The following is a 24,911-nucleotide window of genomic DNA, read 5'->3' on the forward strand; positions in this document are numbered from 1 at the left end:
TAGTTCAGTCGCTCAGTCATGTCCGACTCTTTGCAACCCCATGAATCGCGGCACTCCAGGCCTCCCTGTCCATCACTAACTCCCGGAGTTCACTCAGACTCACGTCCATCAAGTCAGTGATGCCATCCAGCCATCTCATCCTCTGTCGTCCCCTTCTCCTCCTGCCCCCAATCCCTCCCAGCATCAGAGTCTTTTCCAATGAGTCAACTCTTCGTATGAGGTGGCCAAAGTACTGGAGCTTCAGCTTCAGCATCATTCCTTCCAAAGAAATCCCAGGGCTGATCTCCTTCAGAATGGACTGATTAGATCTCCTTGTAGTCCAAGGGACTCTCAAGAGTCTTCTGCAGCACCACAGTTCAAAAGCATCAGTTCTTCGGCACTCAGCCTTCTTCACAGTCCAACTCTCACATCCATACATGACCACAGGAAAAACCATAGCCTTGACTAGATGGACCTTAGTCGGCAAAGTAATGTCTCTGCTTTTGAATATGCTATCTAGGTTGGTCATAACTTTTCTTCCAAGGAGTAAGCATCTTTTAATAGATATATCAATTAGGTCATATTTATTAATGGTTTTATTCAAAATTATAACCTTACTGAGTTTTATCTCCTTATTCTGTTACCACAAGAGACCTGATAAAACTACCACTATGACTGTGGAGGTGTCTGTATTTTTTCTATTCTTGTCAACTTGTGAATTACATATTTTGAAGCTTGGTGGTTAGGTATACTAACTTTTAGAATCATTAGCTCTTGTAGTGACTTGACCTCTTTGTCATTGTGAAACTCTTTCTTGAAGATACCTCTCCACTGTCTTCTGGCTTCCATTTATTCTGTTGAGACATCAGTTGTCAGACTTATTTTTGTCCCTTAGAAGGTAATGTATCTTATTTGTCTGTTTTCAACCATTTTCTCTGGTTTTTCATCAATTTGACTATTGATGGAATTAGTAACTTTCTTCTGCTTGAGCTTCATGGTGCTTCGTGAATCTAAAAAACTCTTAACTTCTTAGACTCCTTAGAAGTCTTTTCTGACTCTGTAACCTCATCCCATCCCTGTAACTCTGCCTTCTTCCACACACATCTCCGGTCTGGAATTTTTCATTTGATAATTTTACAACTTTTTGCCGTTTTATAAGTAAGTACATCACACTTTTCTTTTTCAGTCAATTCTTATTTATATTTAGTAGTAAGCTTTACTGATCATTTCATCATTACTGTTTCCTGCGTCTTATTGCTTTCTTGTGCATTTATGTTAGTTGTTTTCCAGTATACCCTTAAGTAGTTTCTTTTTCTAGTCTTTGAGGGGTCAAGTTTCTGTCATTTTGTTTCTGAGGAAAACTTTATTTCACTGATTACTGATTGTTAATTTGATCTTAGATTGTTTATAAGTTGACAACTGATCATTGCTTGGTAGTGAATAATTTGGTTGTAGAATTCTAGATTAAAAACTATTGTCCCTCATCGTCTTAAAGGTGTTTGTTTTCTTGTATCCGTTATTGCCTATGAGAAATCTGATGCCATTCTGATTCTCACTCCTTTATAGGGAATCATCTTTTTTCTGATAACTTTTAGAATTTCTCTTTGTCTTTGTTGTTCCATTTTTTAATGATGCCTGCTCAGAACTTTATGAATATTTTTAGACTGAGTACTTCTGTCTTTCCCACATTGCACAGCTCATGGGCTCTTAGTTCCCTGACCTGGGATCAAACCTGCACCCCTCACAGTGGAAGCACAGAGTCTTAACCACTAGACCATCAGGGAAGTCCCTCTCTTCTTTCTCTTTAACTCCATGTAATACTGGCATTTCTGGTTCTGTTCCCCACAAGCTTAATCTTTGTTTTCCCTCTATTTTTCTCTTTGTGTTGCATTCCGGGACTTTTCCTCAATTCACTCATTTGTTCAATCAGTAGAGAAGAAAAGAAAGATGGGAGAGGACTTGCTGAAATAAAATAAGCTGAAAGTAAACTTATCTTTGTCTGTAACTGCCTTCTCACGCTCAGCAACGCACCTTCTCTTTGTTAACTAGATGCAGCAAGGCTCATAGGCAAACACTGTGGATTTGTGTACGTTTCGAGTTTCTGTAATTGTGCTTTCAGAAGGCTCTGCTAAAAGATGCTTAGGGATGTTGTTATTAAAAACGTAAGATTCCTAATTATGTGCCATGTTGTAAGCAAACCCAGATTACATCTCAGTTCCTGTTCTCTTAGAAATTAAAATCATATGTATCAGGAAGAAAAAATGTTAAACAGACTAAAAACTCTAAAAAAAATTGGTACAGATGAACTTATTTGCAAAGAAGGAATACATGAACGTAGAGAACAAACTTATACATACCAAGCAGGGAAGAGGAGATGGGATGAATTGGAAGACTGGGATTGACATATATACACTACTATGTATAAAATAGATAACTAATAGGAACTTACTGTATAGCACAGGGAACTCTACTCAATGCTCTGTGATGACCTAAATGGGAAAGAAATCCAAAACAGCGGATATATGTATACAAATGGCTGATTCACTTTGCTGTACAACAGAAACTAACAGCATTGTAAAGCAACTATATGCCAATAAATTTTTTTTTGAAGTCTGCCTACATTTTTGTGAACTCATTCACAAGCATGGAATTACCTGCGAAAATGACTCCAGGGAGAATGGTTGAAGATCCTCTGAAATCCTGTTTATGACAAATTTAATTGAAATGCTATCACATCTTAACATTCTGGGAATCTTTGTGTATGAGAATGTGTTGTGATAGACACATTTATCTACCTAGGTGACTTGTATTCACCTCATGTTGAAAGATGTGGAAGGCGCTGTTTCATTGCATGCAGATATGTTATCACAGTTCTCTCTGTCCAGACCAGGTACACTGTGGCTAAGGACAGTGTGGTCCAGTTCTTCTTCTACCAGCCGATCAGCCATCAGTGGAGACAAACTGACTTCTTTCCCTGCACTGTGACATGTGGAGGAGGTGAGGCACAGCCTTTGTTCCTAAATATTTAGAGCTCAGAGTTAAAAATAACATGTTTGTGTTTTTGAAGCTGACTTTTAAGTTAGTGTGCTAATTAGAGACATGTAATTTACGCAGCATCTTACTCCACGGCCTGGGACCCAGTGGGGTTAATGAACATGCATCTGCCTTATTCTTGAAAACAGGTGAAAACTGGATTTAGAGAACACCCTTTCCTTTGAGCAAAGAACTGGAAACATGTTTGCATGTCTCTCATGGACCCCAAAATAAGAGCAAAGAGATAGGAAGGCTTTCAAATTCTATGTCTTTTAAAATTCTAATCCTAAAGAATTCTTTTTGATTCTAATTATCTATGAGAAAAACAGCAAATATCTCTTTAGTTTTAATTTATTTTCTAGCTTTCACACACAGTTAAATATGTGTTTTCATTTGGATACCGAAATTAAAAGAGATGCTTTCCATTCTGGAAGGGACATGTACAATGGGATTCAGCTTAGTTCAGTTGGCTCAGTTCTTGGGAGGAGAATAGGTTTTCTCATATCTGGATGCCCAAGGAAAGCCACAATCAGCCTGCTGGTCAGGATTCCAACCTTCATGGGAATCGCCTGGCTGTGAGTCCATCACCAAAGATGGTGTTTTCTGTGAGGACAGAAGGAACATGTTAGGCTCTTTTTGGAGTTTCCCCCAACATCCTGCCATTTTCTGTATACCAGCAGAATTTTAGTACATTTGTTCTTAATGTAGGAAAGCAGTCTGTCTTATTTCTTTCTCTTTTAGTTATCTGTGTACTGTGACAAAATTAAGGAGGAAAATTAATTGTCTCTCCCCCCAAATTATAAACACCTGCATGCTCTTTGTCTCCTTCTAGAAATATGTTTCCATTTAGAACAAAGAAATTTTTCTTTGACTCGAGTAGCTATAATTTCATTCTGTTATTATTTTGGGGAAAATACACACACATAAAACCCACAAGGAAAGCATTACCAAAATCTAATTATATTAGTAATCGAATCTACATGGTTTATGTAAATGGCATTTCAGAGTTTGGGATAATGAGGAAGACTAGTATGCTGGCCTCCGAGTACTTGGGTGGACTTCCCCAGTCTTGTCTGCAGTCATCTGTGTGGGACACGTGAGGTTAGTTCAGGGAAAGTACTCGGATTGGCACTGCCATCTGATGTTGCAGACTTTCTGGCAGATATTGGCGCCCAAGTCGTATTTTATTGACGCCATTTGGATTTTCGTTCCTGTGGTTTTTGACCTTGCTTTTTATAATGCATACCAGTCTGTCCTTCTACACTCAGCTTACATTTAAGCCACAACTTGTAGGAAGCTGTCTAGTGTTTTATAAAATCAGATTGCTCTCAGGCATTGGGCCTTTAAATGTATTTTTGGAACTTTATACCAGTTGACTAAGGCTGAGAACTTAATTTTGGACTTTTTTTTTCTTCTGAAGAGCTCATTCTGGTTTTGAAAAATTACCTTTTTTTAAAAACTTAACACGACACTTATATAGTGACTGGAAGCTTGGAATCAGATCTTTCAGGAAATAGAAGCATCATTTTGTGAGTTGTTTTTTGAATTTACAGCTCTCATCCATATGGAATGTTCACTTTCCTCAGAGACTGTACAAACTTATTGAATAGAATCAGGAATAAATCTTCATTCCTTCTTCTTTGAAGGATTATGAGGCAGGGGTAGATGTAGATGGGAGGGTTTTGTTCCTCTATATAGAAAATGCTATTTCCCCAGTTAGAAAGTTCATTGTTGTCAGAGGTAACCTAGGTACCCCAGGGCAGGAAATGAGTAAAGTGTACTAGCAATGGAATATTATACAGAAGAATGAAACAACAGCTCAGTACAAGGGTGCTTCTCAAAAATGTAACGTTGAGTGAGAAAAGCAGTAAACAGAAGATGATTTAAGACACAATATCATTTATTTAGTCAAAGCAGATACACATGAAACAACATTACAAAAGACGGATGTATATTTAACACATTAACAATAAATAGATGTCTCTGGGGGATTGTAATGGAAGGAGGGGAAATATAAGGAAACAAGAGCCTTGCACAGTGCCATGACAACAGTAAAGAGATATGACACTGAATAACTAGCCTTTGGTACATGAGCTCCAAAAATTTTCAAAGGAGTCTATTATAACTTTCTAATCATAAGTGTTAAAAACAGGCACTTCCCTGGTGGTCCAGTGGTTAGGACTTTGCCTTCCAGAGCAGGAGTTGCAGGTTTGATCCCTGGTTGAGGAACTAAGATCCCACATGCCTTGTCACCAAAAAGAAAAAGAAAAAACCCAAAACATAATTACACGTGTACACCTGTGGTGGATTCATGTTGATGTATGGCAAAACCAATACAGTATTGTAAAGTAAAATTAAAAAAAAAAACAGTACTATAGCAAATTCAATAAAGAATTTAAAAATAAAATGGTCCATATCAAAACAAAAATCTTAAAAAGTAAGTACTAAGTATAACACAAATCAGTTATTATGCAAGTTATAATGCAAGTAGTCATTCTCAGTCTTGGTCAAACATTTCAGTCATTTTAGAAGAACCCGAGAGTCTTTTTTAAAGAGTCTTTTTTTTCTTTTTTTCTTGCTGCTCAGTTCAGTTCAGTTCAGTTCAATCGCTCAGTCGTGTCTGACTCTTTGTTTGCAACTCCATGGGCTGCAGCAGGCCAGGCCTCCCTGTCCATCACCAACTCCCAGAGTTTACTCAGACTCATGTCCATTGAGTCAGTGATGCCATCCAACCATCTCATCCTCTGTCGTCCCCTTCTCCTCCTGCCTTCAATCTTTCCCAGCATCAGGGTCTTTTCAAATGAGTCAGTTCTTTGCATCAGGTGACCAAAACATAGGAGTTTCAGCTTCAGCATCAGTCCTTCCAATGAGTATTCAGGACTTATTTCCTTTAGGATTGACTGGTTGGATCTCCTTTCTGTCTTCTTTCTGACTCTCAAGGGTCTTCTCCAGCACCACAGTTCAAAAGCATCAATTCTTTGGTGCTCAGCTTTCTTTATAGTCCAACTCTCACATCCATACATGACTACTGGAAAAACAATAGCTTTGACTAAACAGACCTTTGTTGGCAAAGTAATGTCTTTGCTTTTTAATATGCTGCCTAGGTTGGTCATAACTTTTCTGATATGGTACAGCTGCTGCTGTACCATATCACCCAGCCTTTGTTTAAAGATTTACATTTTTAACAAAGCTTTGACACTCATGATCTTATTCGCTCCCCACAGTAACTGTAAACCTAAAGGAGCTTGGGAAACTGGAAGCAGCATTCAGTCCAATTGCTAGCTCTCCATAAGTGCTTTTGCTAAAGCACCTTACACCCTCTTCCGATTAAGCAGTGGGCATCTGCTGCTTCGACCTTCTAGCTAGCCTGGGAATAAAGGAATGGCCATATTTCTTCAGTTGCAATGTGACCATGGGAACAGATAGGACCCACTCCTCCCACTTTGACCTGTGGGAATGGTGATTTCTTGACTGTAATGCTTCTGATTTCACTGGACCAGGAGGGGACCTGGGTGCCGGTATGTATTGAAGGCTTCCACACAATTCTGTTTGTTATACAACCAGGGTTGAGAACCACTGAGTTGAGTTTCTTAAAGAAGAAAGAAAAAAATGTGTGGCAAGCGATCACATTGCCAAGTAAATCCCAAATGAATGCAATACTCGGACACTCCTGTTCTGCCCCTTTAGGGTATCAGCTCAATTCTGCTGAATGCGTGGATATCCGCTTGAAGAGGGTGGTTCCTGACCATTATTGCCATTACTACCCTGAAAATGTGAAACCAAAACCCAAACTGAAGGAATGCAGCATGGATCCTTGCCCATCAAGGTTTGTATCACTGCCCTTTGGTACATGTATACAATGGAATATTGCTCTGCTATTAAAAGTAACGCAGTTGAGTCTGTTCTAATGAGGTCTATGAACCTGGAACCTGTTATACAGACTGAAGTAAGTCAGAAGGAGAAAGACAGATATCATATATTAACACATATATGTGAAATCTAGAAAGATGGTACTGATGAACCTATTCGTGGGGCAACAATGGAGACAGACATAGAGAACAGACTTTGTAGATGCAATGAGGAAAGGAGAGGGTGGGATGAGTTGAGAAATTGACATGAAAACATACATTACCATATGTAAAACAGACAGCTGGTGGGAATTTGCTGTATGACACAGGGAGCCTGTATGAAGCAGGCTGATTCATGTTGATGGATGGCAGAAACCATCACAATTTTGTAAAGCAATTATTCTCCAATTAAAAATTTTAAAAAAGAAATCAACAACAGCTGGGACTGATCCATCCTTATCAAGCAACACAGTTCCATTGCATGACCTTGAACGTACCCTGGTGGCAGGTACCTGCGAACCCATTTATAACCATGGTCAGGAGGCATTAGGCTCATCTGCTTACTCATCTGGTTCGTGCTTGTGGGCTCTGTGTCCATATGACGTGACCTTTCACTTTTTGTCATGAACCTCTCTGAGCATGTCTTGTGTATACAACATGAAAGGTCTCTTCATTAAAGTGCATCTAGTCCACCTACCAGCTGTGAATATCGATAATTCACCATTTTAGCTTTTTAAGCTGAGTTACCGATGACCACATTTCGACTTTTGAAGTGTTCACCTTAAACTCAGTATAAATAATGCATAGTGCAGGAAGTGCAGAGTTTGACAGCCAGAGCAGAAAAGCTATGCATAAACATCATCCTGCTGCATAATTTAGTACCTGGTGACTTGGATTGCCAGAAGTTGGCAATCCAACTTCTGGATTGGGGAAGTTGGATTGGGGAAGTTTCTTGGCTTTGCTACAGGATCCCAAAATAACAGCACACTATCAAGTCCCAGAATCCCCCAGCTCTCTGCCAGCTGGCTGAGGCAGTGTGCAAGTGGAAAGGGAAGCGTTCTCAGTGGATTTCATTTCCTATCACAAAGATGTGCATTTCCTGTAATCCCAGGTGTACATAATCACAAATAGAGGCCTTTTCAAAAGACAGATTCTGTTAAACAAAGTGGTTTTCTAAAGATCCTGCTAATAAGACAGTGTGTTGATATCATGGATATATTTTATCACAATAATTTAAGAGGATAAAAGGAAATAAATAGATTTATCTAAATTAAGAGATGATGAACATATACTGCTTTAATAAGTATATACTGCTAGCTTCACTTTCATATAGAATTGGGTAAGTTGTATATCAGAGATGTTCCTAAAAATTAAGGAGACGGTAGCAGAAGTGTGCAAGTGGAAAGGGAATTTGGGGGGAAATAGTTCAGAACAGTTGGCATATTTAAGTGTCAGTATAATTTGAAAGAGCTCTATCTGTTGTCATGTGACATCTGTACTAGTCAGATGAGTAAGTGTATTGAGTAGTAATTATATTCTCATGATTTCATTTCTAGCGATGGATTTAAAGAGATCATGCCCTATGACCACTTCCAGCCTCTCCCTCGGTGAGTTACATGTTTCCTTTTCCTTTCTGTAATATGCTCTAAGCAGTTTTCAAGGAGCTTTAGTATCTGTGAAAGGTGAAAGTGAAGTCACTCAGTCGTGTCCAGCTCTTTGCGACCCCATGGGCTGTAGCCTACCAGGCTCCTCAATCTATGGGGTTTTCCAGGCAAGAATACTGGAGTGTGTTGCTATTTCCTTCTCCAGGGGATCTTCCCAACCCAAGGATGGAACCTGGGTCTCCCACACCGCAAGTAGACTCTTTACTGTCTGAGCCACCGGCGAAGCCCATAGTATCTGTAGCAGTAGTCTTAAATGTATGAGACTAGACCGTTTACAGAGAGCTAAGGGAACAAAGAACAAATTACATAATAAGATCTTTCTAAGAATTAGATGGAATAGGCTGCCTCAAAGGTAATATTTTCTGTCCCTGGAGATGTCAAGCATGCATTCATACCTAGTTATTGTAGAGGGGAACTTCCCTGGTGGCTCAGTCAGTAAAGAATCTGCCTGCAATGTGGAAGACCTGGGTTTGATCCCTGGGTTGGGAAGATCCCCTGGAGGAGGGCATGGCAACCCACTCCAGTATTCTTGCCTGGAGAATCCCCATGGACAGAGGAGCCTGGCAGTCTACAGTCCATGGGGTCGCAAAGAGTCAGACATGACTGAGTGACTAAGCACAGCACGTTACAGAGGGAGCTAACACATTCCAGTTGATTAGATATTTGCATTCCCTTTTATACCTAGACATGTTAGGATGATTCTTTCTGACTCGGAGTTTGTATGTTTCCCTGGTAATACTCTCCATTGGTCTTTTATACTTTAGAGTCAGATTGAAGATGCTGTCACACAATGGCCCTGTTGTTTTCATACACTGGGGCAGCTGTGTTACTCCCATCTGACAATAACCTTCAGGACCAAGGAGTTAAGACAACACAGTGTGTGTAGTAGTAAAGATTTAAGTCTTATGGCGGTACTTGTTGCAGTCAACTTTGCAAACTTGAAGCAAGCAACAAATGAATAATGTGTTTTCACTTCTTTGCTTTTGAGCTGGGAACATAACCCTTGGACTGCATGTTCAGTGTCTTGTGGAGGCGGGATTCAGAGACGGACCTTCGTGTGTGTGGAAGAGTCCATGCATGGAGAGATACTTCAAGTGGAAGAATGGAAGTGCATGTATGCACCCAAACCCAAGGTGATGCAAACCTGCAATCTGTTTGACTGTCCCAAGTGGATTGCCATGGAGTGGTCTCAGGTAAGATTGGAGAACATGCCACTTTTAATTCAGTCTCAGACTTTAATGATTATTTGCTCAGTGGCCAATACTGTACTGGGCAACATGGTGGATGCAGAAGTTGTATGTGAACATGGTTCCTACTCCTTAAGAGCTGAGAAGATAGTTGAAGGATGATATGAGGAAGAATGTTGGAGGCATCAGAGCAGGTAAGAATGATTGAGAACCATGGTACATCTGAAAGGAACAGGGATTGAAACAGAGTTATTTGGAAAGTCTTTGTTGCCCTTGTAGTGCTTAACCCATGTTTCAGATCCGCAGACTTGAACCACGCAGGAGCCTAGAGAAAGCATCACTGTGTGGTGTAGCTAGGCCAGGATGGTGGGGTAAAGCAGAAATGACACAGAATGACTGGAGGTTGGAAAGGCCCTAATTTATCTGGATTAAAGAGATATTATTAAGATGTTATTAAGAATTGGAAGGTTAAGACAGAGATGCTAAAACTGACACTGTAAGTGTGTTCTCTTTTAGAATATTTATTTTATTTGGCTACACCAGATCTTACTTGAGGCATGTGGGATCTTTGATCTTTCCTGTGGCATGCGGGCTCTTTTTAGTTGTGTCATAAGGAATCTTTAGTTGTGGCATATGGGATCTTTTTCCCTGACCAGGGATTGAAACTAGGCTGAGGAGGGCTGAGTTCTAGCCACTGGACCATCAAGGAAGTCCCTAGAAATGTATTCTTGATCTGGTGGTTACTATGAAGCTTCACTGTTTTTGTGGAAGAGAGTAAATGTGTCATATTTTAAGTAAATGAGGTAAGATAGACTGATGCTGGGAAAGCCCAGAGGCAGGCAGCCTATTTGAAAACCACTGAGATATTGTTGTTCAGTCACTAAGTCGTTTCTGACTCTTTGGGGCCCTGTGTACTGCAGCATCCCAGGCTCCCCTGTCCTTCACTGTCTCGGGGTGTTTGCTGCTGCTGCTGCTGCTAAGTCGCTTCAGTCATGTCTGACTCTGTGCGACCCCATAGATGGCAGCCCATCAGGCTCCCCCGTCCCTGGGATTCTCCAGGCAAGAATAGTGGAGTGAGTTGCCATTTCCTTCTCCAATGCATGAAAGTGAAAAGTGAAAGTGAGGTCGCTCAGTCATGTCCGACTCCTAGCGACCCCATGGACTGCAGCCTACCAGGCTCCTCTGTCCATGGGATTTTCCAGGCAAGAGTACTGGAGTGGGGTGCCATTGCCTTCTCCGTTCCCGGTGTTTACTCAGACTCAAGTCCATTGAGTTGGTGATGCTGTCTAACCATTTCATACCGTGTCGTCCCCTTTTCCTCTTGCCTTCAGTCTTTCCCAGCATCAGGGTCTTTTCCAGTGAATCAATTCTTTTACTCAGGTGGCCAAGAGCTTCAGCTTCAACATAAGTCCTTCCAATGAATATTCAGGGTTGATTTCCTTTAGGATTGACTTGGCTTGATATCCTTGCTGTCCAGGGGACTCTCTAGAGTCTTCTCTAGCACCACTGTTCGAAAGCATCAGTTTTTTGGTGCTCAGCCTAACTCTCACATCCATACATGACTACTAGAAAAACCATAGCTTTGACTAGATGGACCTTTGTCAGCAAAGTAATGTTTCTGCTTTCTAATACAATGTCTAGGTTTGTTAAAGCTTTCCTTCCAAGGAGTGAGCATCTTTTAATTTCATGGCTGCTGTCACCATCCTTGGTGATTTTGGAGCCCAAGAAAATAAAATTTCTCACTACTCCCACTTTTTCCCCTTCTATTTGCCATGAAGTGATGGGACTGGATGCCATGCTCTTAGTTTTTTAAATGTTGAGTTCCACGCCAACTTCTTCACTCTCCTTTCTCATCCTTGTTAAGAGGCTTTTTAGTTCCTCCTCACTTTATGTCATTAGGGAGGTATCATCTGTGTGTCTGAGGTTGTTGATATTTCTCCTGGCAATCTTGATTCCAGCCTGTGATTCATACAGCCCCAGCATTTGAAGTGATATACTCTGCATAGAAGTTAAGGAAGCAGGGTGACAATATACAACCTTGATGTACTCCTTTCCCAATTTTGAACCAGTCCATTGTTCCATGTCTGGTTCTAACTGTTGCTTTTTGACCTTCATACAGGTTTCTTAGGAGGCAGGTAAGGTAGTCTGATATTCCCATCTCTTTAAGAATTTCTTGAAGATGAGTCTATGCTGCAAAAGGCCTCCATATCCTCTGAAACTCTTCTCTGACATTTTAAGAAACATCTATGGGATTAGGAAAGAATCATCAAGCTTTATGAAGCAGTGGTGAAGTCATTATTTTGACAGCAGGAGGCTCTGGGATGGAATTCCATTTGGCCTCTTAGGAACTACTTGACTTTGAGGAAGGTCCTTAGTTGGAGTTGTTGATTGGCTCATCTGTTAAATAGGAATGAAGCTGTTGACCTGCCAGTGTATCAGAACCCTTAGTGAGATCACGTCTGCAGAGCACTATCTGTTCTGTGCCCAAGGTTTCTTGACTTCTCCCAGGGGTGGATCCAGGATTGGTGGGGCCTGAAGTTTAAACAATATGGAGGTGACTTTTTAAAACTTTTACTTTGTTCAAATATAGTAGATTTGCAATGTTGTGTTAATTTCTGCTGCACAGCAAAGTGATCAAGTTTTACATATATATACATTCTTTTTCATTTTCTTTTCCAGTATGATTTATCACAGGACATTGAATATAGCTTCCTGTGCTATACAGTAGGACCTTGTTGTTTATTCATCCTATATGCAACAATTTACACCTGCTAATCTCAGACTTCCAGTCCATCCCTCCCCTACCAAGGAGGTGACTTTTTAAGAAAAAAGAATACAAAACACAAATATTGAGTATCTAAATAAATGTTTATTTAGAATAATGAAATTGTAAGAAATTACACGTATTTTAAAGCTGACGACCCTAATGTGACTCTGGACTTGAGTTAAGAATAATGTATCAGTATTGGTTTATCAGTTGTAACAAAGGTACCACACTAATGCAAGATATTAATATTGGGGGATGGCAACCCAGTCCAGTACTCTTGCTGAAGAATCCCATGAAGGGAGGAGCCTTGTAGGGTACAGTCCATGGGGTCGCAAAGAGTCAGACATGACTGAGCAACTTCACTTTCACTTTCACTGTGTGTAAGAGAGAGGGGGCATATGGGAACTCTTATACTAACTGGTCAGTTTTTCTTTTTTTTTAATTATTTTATTTTTATTGCACTATAATCACTGCTCAATTTTTCTGTAAACCTTAAGTAGTCCTAAAAACTAGTCTTGATTAAAAAAAGAAACACACATACATACATATATACTTACCAACATAATGTACATAAACTGCAAAGATATCCTGGATATTCATGACTTGAGAAAATTCCATTCATAGGCAAAAGTACTTTCTAAATCATAAACAAATTATTCAAGAAAAGAAATGCTGACAACACAAAATTCACAAAATTTAGAGAAAATAACATAATGTTTTCATTCATTTTAACTGCCTTATTACACCTGTAGTATTTTTCCCTACATTTTTGGCTAAATACTCTTAGAGAGCCTTTTCAAATGATATTTTTGCAAGATAAGTTTCTATACACAGAATAGAAAGGTAATCTTGTAGCATGATTGAGCAAAATTTGATATCTTTTTAATTAACTATTTCAAAAGGTTTCTTTTGTCTTCACAGATTGTTTTGGATGATGTGTGAATTTTTAATCAAATTTGAGAAAAACCTATATTAAGTTTTTTCATATTTGTATAGAAAGATTTTAGGGCATTTCAATATTTCTTGTGCTGTGACCTCACCTGAAATACTTTTCAAAGTGAAAATTGGAAGTAATCTTGCAAGGGAGGGGCCCTGAAGCATAAGAATCATGGGAAATTAGCCTCCACCCCCTTCCTTATGTAATGTTTATTTGGTGATCTTTTGTGTTTAATATTCGTGTAGAATTTCACTGGCTTCTCTTTTCATCTCTGAAGTGCACAGTGACTTGTGGCCGAGGGTTACGTTATCGAGTTGTGCTGTGCATCAACCACCGTGGGCAGCACGTTGGCGGCTGTAACCCACAACTGAAGTTACACATCAAAGAAGAATGTATCATTCCCATCCCCTGTTATAAACCAAAAGGTAAATTTCTGGTGCATTTTAAAGTGAAATCAGGTGGTGCTTTCCAGCTCTCTTACTAATACTGCAGCATTTGCATTTAAACATACTAACTTTCTTACAAAAACTGTTCACTGACAGATTGACCTGTCCACCTAGATAAAGAAGTTAAACCTATGTCATTAATTGGTCTTGAAGAGAAAGTTAGAGCTTGTTGATTCAGTGCACTAAGTCCCCTACATATGAACGAGTTCCATTCTGAGAGCTGGTTCATAAATCCAGTTTGTTTATAAGTCCAACAAAGTTAGCCTAGGTACCCAACTAACACAGTTAGTTATATAGTAGTGTATTGTAATAGGTTTATCATGCTTTTCACACAAACAATACATTAAAAAAAAAAGGAAACACTTTTTTTTAAATTGGAGGCTAATTACTTTACAATATTGTATTGGTTTTGCCATGCATTGACATGAATCTGCCACGGGTTTACATGTGTTCCCCATCCTGAACCCCCCTCCCACCTTCCTCCCCATCCCATCCAGTCATCAAGACAGTATGGTACTGGCATAAATGAAACACTTTTAATCTTACAGTAAGTACCTTAAGAAGTACAGTAGTGTAGAACATGGGCTGACATCAATTGAACAGGCAAGAAGAGTTACTGACTGGAGGAGGGAGGGGGGGTGGGAGATGGTCGAGCTGAAGGATTGTTGGCAATAGGATATGGAAGACAGGCTGCCTGATGTTTATGGCACAAGTTCTAGTTCCTTGCTAAACCAGATGCACATTCACATCTTTGGAAGTTCACATCTCGAAGGGTCGGATGTAGGAGACTTACTGTATAGGTACAGTGGCTCCTGTCTGTGTAGGCTTATATTAACATTTCTTAGTGGACATAACACATGGACCACAGCCTTGTCTAACTCAATGAAACTATGAGCCTTGCCGTGTAGGGCCACCCAAGATGGACGGGTCATGGTGGAGAGTTCTGACAAAGCATGGTCCACTGGAGAAGGGAATGGCAAACCACTTCAGTATTCTTGCCTTGAGAACCCCATGAATAGTATGAAAAGGCAAAAAGATAGGACACTGAAAGATGAACTCCCCAGGTCAGTGGGTGCCCAGTATGCTACTGGAGATCAGATGAGAAATAACTCCAGAAAGAAGTGGACATAAAATTACAGGATGCAGTGCCTGCTTTGAAGAAAAAGGAGGAGGAAGATGAAGAGAGAGAGGAATAGGAAGATTCCTACCTGCCTTCCACCAGAGAGGAAGGAACAGTGTCCTCTTCATCGTACGTCCTATCGTCTACCATGAACAAAGAAAACTTTCTAGACTGAAAGTCTAGATTTATAGACTAAATCTCCAGTCTAGATTTATAGATGGACTCAGAAATTTTTGTGTGGCTCCATTTGTTCTGCATGAATTAGCAGACATGGGTAGCATCCATGGGTGAGCAAACCTTGGCACCACCTCTGGGGTATGTATGTGTTCCCCTCTAGACAGGATTATTTCCATACACGCACTTTAGTAAGGTATTACCAATCCTTGTGACAAGTATTTCCTTTTGGAAATGGAAAAAGAATTACTCCCAAGTGTCAGTGCCAAGGAACCGTCCTTATTAGCCCATCAGAGAGGATGGTAAGATTCTTCTTCATGATTTCTGGGTGCATTCTTCGTACAAATAGCCTCATAAGCAACCAATTCTTCGTTTCTTTCATGATGTCTGTCTTCTGGAAAAATCACTGGTTTCCATGCAAGGTACAAATACAGATTATATAACTTATTCAGGGAAGTCTTTTCTCCTTCTTTTCTGCAGTCAGTGGTACTTTTATAGCCACTTTCTTAGCATCTGTGATTTCTCCAAAGCAGTCCAAAATTATTTCCCTTCTCGCTTCATAATTAGATGCTTTCTTCACATCTTAGGAAGCGTCAAAGGACAGAGAAGGGCACCAGCTTGCTCCTGCAGGCCAATTGTAATTGGTAATCATCTCTCTTAACAACTACAACATTTTAAAGTTTGAGTAAACCATAGTACAGACTTTCCTCCTTGCAGTTTTCTAAGCCTTCTATGTTATTTGCTTGTCGCTATTAATGTCTTCACTCAGTGGGCAAAAACTGTGTGGCAAAAGAAAGCAAACTGATCTGGTTGAAATCAGAGCTTTAATATGTGAACAATAGAGATTGGTACTGATTTATAAAAGGTGTTTTTATGCTAACTTGGAGAATGTATTCAACTGTGTCATGGGATTGTTTGGTTGCATTCTGATAATGTGTTAATTTAAAAAATACATGACAGAAATTTTTGGTTCCGTCTAGAAGCCACTTCATGCACTGTTCATTTGAAAAAAAAAATTTGATGAAATCTCCAATAAATTACAATCACATGTCCAACTCTTGAATGATTAACAGTAATTAAGCTTGTTGTTTATGTTCCTTTTTCCTTAGAAAAAAGCCCAGTGGAAGCTAAATCACCTTGGCTGAAGCAAGCTCAAGAACTAGAAGAAACCAGAATAGCAACAGAAGAACCAACGTGAGTCCAGGACCTTTTATGGGAGTGTTCAGGGCCTAGCCAGTTAACATGATATATGTCATTTTTGTACTCATTGGAGGACAATGATATGTTTCAAATCCAAATGACCTGGATTTGCAGACTCTAGAGAGCCTGAACTGGCTAGAATTCTCCTATTGCACAATTCAGCAGTCTTACTTTGGCAGCATCTACGAGAAGCACAGGAAAGAACAGTGCCTTTTAACTCAAAGCAGACTCAGTATTCTGTTACAGTTACCAGATTGGGGGTAATATCTAGATCTAGATTAACCCAAATGATTTGACCAAAGACCAGTTTAACAGTGTTAACCAAATAAACTGATCATTCCATGGATAAGACATGGTCAATGTTTATCAAACCAGTTAAGCTGAAATGTAACACAATGCCCTGAGTGATTATCAGGAGAACTCCCAGAGCTGCTGTGGTTTGGGGCACGGAAGAACATGGCACCAGGAGTCTTGGAGCCTAGAACCACCACTTGTAACCATGTGAGCTTAGACAAGTCTTTCATTTTTCTGTGTCTCATTTTCCTTACTTATAAAATGAGAAGGCCAGGCTTACTCTAGAGAGATCAAAAATCCAATGACTTCTGTCCACATGGGATTTGGCAAGCTTGGGCTGTCATGGTACCCATGGAGACAGAGTATCAAGAGCATGTCAAGAAACACTCTGGAGGTGAAGGTATGGGGACCTAAAGAGAGCAAGGAATCAAAGACGTTGAATCTCTCCCAGGAATCTAGAAGCAAAACAGCATCAGTGATACTTGAGGAATTGGACAGGACAGCTGATTCCGCATCAGGTATGTGAGGCCTGCCGTGCTGACGGGCTGTCACAGGGAGAACAATCCACAGGAGGTCAGAGGAAAGCGGATCTCAGAGGCTGGGTGGCCAGTCTCTCTCTTCAACACCTTCGGCAAGGGCACAGTTCACTGCATTGAGAGCTCTTTCTTGGATTGAACAACCTGAGTTATTTGCAGTATTTTTTTCCTTTTGAGACAAAATATAACCTCCTTCCAATTTCTGCTTTCTGAAACAGAAAAAAAATACATCTATGCCTCATCCCACGTGACAAGTTTTCACAAATTTGCAGAAAACTGAATCCCTAGAGTACTATCTTTCCCAAGTTCATTTTCAGCGGTTTTTGTGTATTGTTTTTAAATCCCTTACCAACCCCATTGCTCCTTTCAGAACAGGCCCTCATCTGTCAATATCCCTTTTCACTGTGGCACAACCCAGCAGTGAGCCCCATGGGCACATGGATTCCTTTTCGTTGAGAAGGCACCTTGCTTCCACTGGCCAAGGGGGCCAAGAGAACTGGCATATCACACTTAGGACATGTGCAGAACATCTGGGTGTGAACCCAGAAGACATTGTGAACACCGTGAGGTGAATGACCCCAGAATAATGACTGAAGAGAGGAGTGTTTGGCTCATGATGGAAGTGTGGAGGTTTAGAGGAAAAAGTGGAGTCAAAAGTCAACCTTGGGAACTGCCCTAGTGGTCCAGTGACTGAGACTCCAAGCTCCCAATGCAGGAGGCCCAGGTTTGATTCCTAGTCAGGGAACTAGAGCCCACATACCACAACTGAGAGTTTGCATGCTGACATTAAAAAGATCCTACATGTCACAAGTAAGATTGAAGATGAAGATTGAAGATCCCCCATGCTGCAACAAGGAGCCAGTGCAGCCAAATCAATAAATATTTTTTAAAAGTGGATCATGTGTTCAAAAAAAAAAAAAATGTGGATCATGAAAGAGTAGGAGTCATCAACAGAGGAAGGAATAGATCCAAGGAAGGCTCACGGTTAGAAGGAGCAAGGGGGCAAAGCCTTAAAGGAGAGGTGCAGCAGGTAGTATCCAGACCTCACAGGAAACCAAGGAACAGCTCCGGGGACTGAGGAAAAGCTGTTTTGTTTGACAAAGTCTTCCTCAGTTAATTTAATTTTTTAAATTAATTAATTTATTTTACTTTACAATATTGTATTGGTTTTGCCATACATTGACATGAATCCACCATGGGTGTACATGTGTTTCCCCATCCTGAACCCCCCTCCCACCTCCCTCCCCATCCCATCCCTCTGGGTCATCCCAGTGCACCAGCCCCGAGCACCCTGTATCATGCATCAAACCTGGACTGGAGATTCGTTTCACATATGATAATTTACATGTTTCAATGCCATTCTCCCATATCATCCCACCCTCTCCCTCTCCCACAGAGTCCAAAAGACTGTTCTATACATCTGTGTCTCTTTTGCTGTCTCACATACAGGGTTATCATTACCATCTTTCTAAATTCCATATATATGCGTTAGTATACTGTATTGGTGTTTTTCTTTCTGGCTTACTCCACTCTGTATAATCGGCTCCAGTTTCATCCACCTCATTAGAACTGATTCAAATGTATTCTTTTTAATGGCTGAGTAATACTCCATTGTGTATATGTACCACAGCTTTCTTATCCATTCGTCTGCTGATGGACATCTAGGTTCTTCCATGTCCTGGCTATTATAAACAGTGCTGTGATGAACACTGGGGTACACGTGTCTCTTTCAATTCTGGTTTCCTCGGTGTGTATGGCCAGCAGTGGGATTGCTGGGTCATAAGGCAGTTCTATTTCCAGTTTTTTAAGGAATGTCCACACTGTTCTCCATAGTGGCTGTACTAGTTTGCATTCCCACCAACAGTGTAAGAGGGTTCCCTTTTCTCCACACCCTCTCCAGCATTTATTACTTGTAGACTTTTGTATAGCAGCCATTCTGACTGGCGTGAAATGGTACCTCATTGTGGTTTTGATTTGCATGTCTCCGATAATGAGTGATGTTGAGCATCTTTTCATGTGTTTGTTAGCCATCTGTATGTCTTCTTGGGAGAAATGTCTGTTTAGTTCTTTGGCTCATTTTTTGACTGGGTCATTTATTTTTCGGGATTTGAGCTGCAGGAGTTGCTTGTATATTTTTGAGATTAATTCTTTGTCCGGTGCTTCATTTGCTATTATTTTCTCCCATTCTGAAGGCTGTCTTTTCACCTTGCTTATAACCAGGGCCTGCATCAGACAGTCCCTGGCAGAGCAAACTCAGTTAATTTGAGAGCAGTCGTGTTCAAAGTGTAGAGAAGTAAAACACTGCAGATCTTTAAGGAATGAATTCTGAATCACAAGGAAATGGGACAATGGGTATTTGACTACTCAAGAAGAAAGACTGGTAGTCAAGTTGATGAAAAGGAAGGGTTATAAGTATGTATTTGATTTTTGTTGTTGCTTTTCATTTGAAGTTAGGGCAACCTTAAACATATTAAAAAGGTCATAGGGGTTTTAGACAGTTACCATCTCTAGACTTCTCAGTTGTACAAGGAGGGTGTTAGGCTAAATGCTACTGGAAGCTTCTCCCAGCTCTGATCTCCTATGGTTCTGTAAGGGATGGAATCTAGAGAAGAAAAGGAACTTGGACGCCTGCAAGGGAGTCTGTAGCTCTCACGCAAGGATGGTCAGGGAGCTCTCAGTCTTGAATGACACATCTTGCCAGGGTCTCCTCTCAGAACACAGTTAGATGTTATCTAGTATTTGCTCGCTACATCTGTGTCTCTATTTCTGCTTTGTCAATAAGATCACCTATACCATTTGCTAGCTTCCACATGTATGTGTTAATAGATGATATTTCTTTTTCTCTTTCTGAGTTCAGTGTTTATGACATTCTCTAGGTCCACATTTCCCATGCGTCTACAGATGATCCAATCTTGTTCCTTTTTATGGCTGAGTAATATTCCATGGGGCTTCCCTGGTGGCTCAGATGCCAAAGAATCCACCTACAATGCAGGAGATCTGGGTTCAATCCCTGGGTTGGGAAGATCCCCTGGAAAAAGCAGTGGCAACCCACTCCAAAATTCTTGCCTGGAGAACCCTCATGGGCAGAGGAGCCTACTGGGCTACAGTCTATGGGTTCACCAAGAGTCAGACATGACTGAGCAACTAAACACAGCACAGCAATATTCCATGTGTGGCTCATTCATTTTGCTATACAGTAGCCACTAACACAACATTGTAAACTATACTCCAATAAAAATTAATTTAAAAAAACACAATTAGATTGCCATTGCTAATCCTTCTGCATGTTCTCTCTTGGTTAAAGGCTTTGCTGTCAGTTCCCTAGACTGGAAGCTTGCAGTCATTCTTGCCTCTTGCTCATGTTTCCCCTGTCTATAATTAACTCGAGTTGTGAAGTCATATCTACTAAACTCTCCATTGCAGCTCTCCTTCTCTCCATCCCTACTGCCACCTTTGTTCAGGTCTCGAAGTCACTTACCAGGACACCTACCACAGCCTTCTGATTTGCTCCCTACTTGATGATCTCAGCTGATAAAGAATCTGCCTGCAATGTGGGAGACCTGGGTTCAATCCCTGGGTTGGGAAAATCCCCTGGAGAAGGGAACAGCTACCCACTCCAGTATTCTTGCCTGGAGAATTCCTTGCCTGTACAGTCCATGGGGTTGCCAAGAGTCAGACATCACTGAGTGACTTTCACTTTCACTTTTGATCTCCTCAGATCCACCCAGTCTGGCTAAGGCAGAAGTCTAATCTTTTCTTACAGTGTTCATCATATCCCAATGTTTCCCCATTTCCCGAAGACTTATGCTTGTTCACCAGCCAACAAGTCATAGTGAGGCAGGTATCACCCTTCCTGACTACCAGCTTCATCTCTGACCACAACCCCCCCACCCCCAGCTTAGACTGGAATGAGGTGCTCCAGCATTCGCTGCTCTTGGCTGTTCCTTGACTGTAACGAGGTGCCTCCTTCACCTTAACTACGTTCTCCTTTCTGCTGGGAATGGCACCCACCTGGATTTTGAAAAAGCTTTTTTTTTGGTTATGGAAAATATCAAGCCTGTATGAAAAACGAGAGAACAGTATGACAGCCCCACCCATGAGTCTGACTCTCAACTGCAACAGTTATCAACTCAGGGTCACTCTTGTTTCATCCACACCACTGTCTCCACCCACAGTGGGGCATTTTTTGAGGCACACCCAGACAGCATGTCATTTCATTCATAAATACTTAAGTGTGTATCTTTAAAAGAGAAAGATCTGTTTTTGATCATCAGAATACCACTGTAAAAAAAGTTTTTTGGCCATGCCACATGGCATGTGGGATCTTAGTTCTCTGACCAGGGATGGAACCTGTGCCCTCTGTATTGTAAGCTTGGAGTCTTAACCACTGGACCACCAAGGAAGTTCCCACAATACCACTTTTTAAAGTGTGGTCCTCAGATTGCTTTTTTAGAAGCACTTGTAATGCTATTTAAAATGCAGATTTCTGGACCTCACCAAATCAGGCATTCTGGGAGCATATTTTTTTTCTTTTGGCTCTGCCAGTTCTTTTTAAAATTGTGGTAAAATAGACATAACCTAAAATGGAGCATCTTAACCCTTTTTAAGTGTTCAGTTCACTGGTGTTAAGTACATTGACGCTATTGTGCAACTCTCACCACCATCCGTCTCCAGGAGTTTTCATCATCCCCACCACAAATTCTGTACCCAGGAAGCACTGACTCCCCATCCCTTGTCCCTTTCCCTGCAGCCCGTGGTCATCTCTGTTCTACTTCCAGCTCTATGGATTTGTCAGCAGCATGTTTTAGCAAACACCCTGGGTGACTGGAGAGGGGGGCTGTGCATCCAAATTTGGGAACTATCGGATCAGATAATCTCTAGGGTCCCTCTTGGTGGTGGTGGTTTTGGTTGTTCAGTCATAGCTGACTATTTGTGGACCGTTGCCTGTCAGACTCCTCTGTCAATGGGATTTCCCAGGCAAGAATACTGAGTGGGTAGCCATTCCCTTCTCTGGGGGATCTTCCTGACCCTAGGATTGAACTCATGTCTCCTGCCCTGGCAGGCAGGTTCTTTACCGACTGAGCCACCAAGGAAACCAGGCTCTTTCTTAAGCTTTACCTAACTGGGAAAGGGCCACATCGTGTACGCTGCAGCAGGGTCTGGCCCCATGTTCATCCTCAAGCCTGCAGGTGCTGTCAGCCCCACCTGACTTTGGTGGCGGCTCTTCCTGTTCACATTCACTGAGCAAAGCTGATCCGCCCTCTCCTGTGGGACTGCTTCTTCCTCCCCAGCACCTGTTCCTGGGCCTGAATGGCTGCCTCTCCGCACCATCCCTCTCCCTCTCTCTGTGGTCTCTCTGCAGGTTTCCTTTATAATTCACGCTGCCTGGCAGTTGCTGCCCTGTTCTCGCTGTCTAGTGTGAAGTTTATGGTTTCCTCCCACCACTCTGACTCTAGTCATTCCCTTGATTTCCAAACAAAACCACAACATATCTCAGCTTCCTGTTCATCCTTTTATTCCCCTAGTCTTTTGTGGTTTGGGGATGCTTGCCTGTTGACAGTGAGCAAGAAGATGAACATAGCTGTGTTTTGTATCCCTGAAGAATGCCTGCCAAAGCCGCCTGGGGAAGATAAATATTTCTGTCTCTGTGGTTTACCGTGGCTCAAGCTCTGACTTTACATAGAGAACGGATGTTCAAAAGGCTTTTCTTTCTAATTAGGAAAATAAAAATTACAGCTTATAAAGCAAAGCCAGGGGAATTGCAGTTTTAACCGTGTTAGCTTTCAGCTGTGGAATGTGTTGACAGTTGATATGGTTCATCATTGCTTTAAAAGTTCTTCCCTGGAGGCTTCCTAGTTTCTATGGGATTCACAGAGCTTCCTTAGTCACACTGCCCTCCCTCCCGTTTAGCATGTATGAGAACCAAGGAAATGAGACAGATTCAGAACACTTCGTGTATTTTCCACTGCCATTTTAGCGTCTCTATTTGTGTTTGCTCAAATTGAATCAGGTTATATTTTAGACATTCTGTTTTTCTCACAATGGTAGTAACAACTAATATTGAGGACTTTGTGCCAGACTGTGTCCTCAGTGTTGTATGGATTAATTCTGATCCAATTCTCACAATGACCCCATAAGGAGGCATTATTATTAGCTTCATTTTAGGGATGAAGAAACAAATGTTTAGATTAAGGAATTATCTCCAACATTTCAGATCTACTAAGTGGCGGATGGTGATGCTCTGGCCTGTGATAAGAGGAAGAGCTCCAATTTTGTGTTAGGAGAACTGAATTCAAGGCTGTCCCATCCTTGGGTTGGTCTCATAGGGCAGACAGAGAAGTTAGCGATTAGATTGCTGTGTTGTGAGGCTTAAAGCTCAGGGATGGCTTCCTGGGAGAGCTGGTACACGAAGTGATGCCTTAAGATGTACATGGGTATCAGAACAGCACGCCGGGCATTGAGGTTGTATGTAGACCAACTGATCCATGGGAGCCACCGCACCTGCACACTGAGGTACTGAGTGAGGAGAGGGGGCTGGAGGCTAAGGAGGTGGTAATGACAGCCCGGAAAGTGGGCAAGTCTTGGAGGCCTTCCATAGCTCATAAAGGATTTGGACTTCACCTGGAGGCAGTGAGAGTCATTTAGGGATTTTTAACAAGTGATGTAATCATAACAATTACATTTTTAGAAAGATCTTTCTGGCCTTCTGCAATTTGTATCTAATTATTCACTATAATAAATAAAACTGTAGCAAATCTCAAATTGCCCCTCTCTGCATCTCTAATTGTCTCCTTAGGACACATTTGCTGGGGTGGAATTTGGGGGCCAGAAGATGGACACATTGCTGCTGCTGCTACTGCTGCTAAGTCGCTTCAGTCGTGTCCAACTCTGTGCGACCCCAGAGACGGCAGCCCACCAGGCTCCCCCGTCCCTGGGATTCTCCAGGCAAGAACACTAGAGTGGGTTGCCATTTCCTTCTCCAATGGAGGAAAGTAAAAAGTGAAAGTGAAGTTGCTCAGTCGTATCCGACTCTTAGCAACCCCATGGACTGCAGCCCCGCAGGCTCCTCCGGCCGTGGGATTTTCCAGGCAAGAGTACTGGAGTAGGGTGCCATTGCCTTCTCTGAGATGGACACATTGAAGGCATTTAACTCCTACCATCAAATTTCCTCTTTAAAATTTAAACAAAAGATACTGCAGTGTTCAGGCAGTGCTGAATCTTATTTCTGTTTTTATCCCATGGTAATTTTAAAAATTAAATTCTCATTAAATTGAAGTGTATCTTTGTGCATTTTTTTTCTGGGAGATTATATAGATGGCATAAATCTTTCAGATCCTCTGCATTTAAGAGTCCCTTTCTTATACCCTCAAATGAGCAGATGTATGAACTCTTGTTTAATTATCTTCTTTATACCTAAACTGTCCTTTATACTTGTGTTGTGAACCCTTTTTTTTTTTAACTTAGACATAAGATTTTTCTCCATATACTTACAATTAGAGAATTTTTTAAAAATCAGTCCAGGTATTATTTTCTTTTCAAATTTTGGTAAAGAGAATTTTGGGGACATGGATTGAAATCTTTCTTGGGTGCATGAAAGTTTTCTTCTGTTGTATTTGTGCCTCTTTTCTATTGTTTTTCTTATTTATTCTAAAGGTTCATCAACTCTGTGTATTGAATCTCTTCGCTATTTTTAACATGTGATACTTCCCTCACCTTTTTGTGTTTT

General features: G+C 41.1%; 1 protein-coding gene across 1 annotated transcript in view; it reads left to right on the top strand.

The window, feature by feature from the left end:
- The window catches only part of ADAMTSL3 (ADAMTS like 3), a 368,734-nt gene that overhangs the window by 207,971 nt on the left and 135,852 nt on the right, over positions 1–24,911 (top strand). The window contains exons 10-15 of the mRNA XM_052659478.1: positions 2,865–2,976; positions 6,700–6,838; positions 8,417–8,467; positions 9,513–9,717; positions 13,693–13,840; positions 16,265–16,349. Coding sequence (XP_052515438.1) covers positions 2,865–2,976; positions 6,700–6,838; positions 8,417–8,467; positions 9,513–9,717; positions 13,693–13,840; positions 16,265–16,349 — 740 coding nt within the window. The remainder of the gene's footprint in view (positions 1–2,864; positions 2,977–6,699; positions 6,839–8,416; positions 8,468–9,512; positions 9,718–13,692; positions 13,841–16,264; positions 16,350–24,911) is intronic.

The sequence above is a fragment of the Budorcas taxicolor genome, chromosome 21 (genome assembly GCF_023091745.1).
Source record: "Budorcas taxicolor isolate Tak-1 chromosome 21, Takin1.1, whole genome shotgun sequence".
Lineage (NCBI taxonomy): Eukaryota > Metazoa > Chordata > Mammalia > Artiodactyla > Bovidae > Budorcas > Budorcas taxicolor.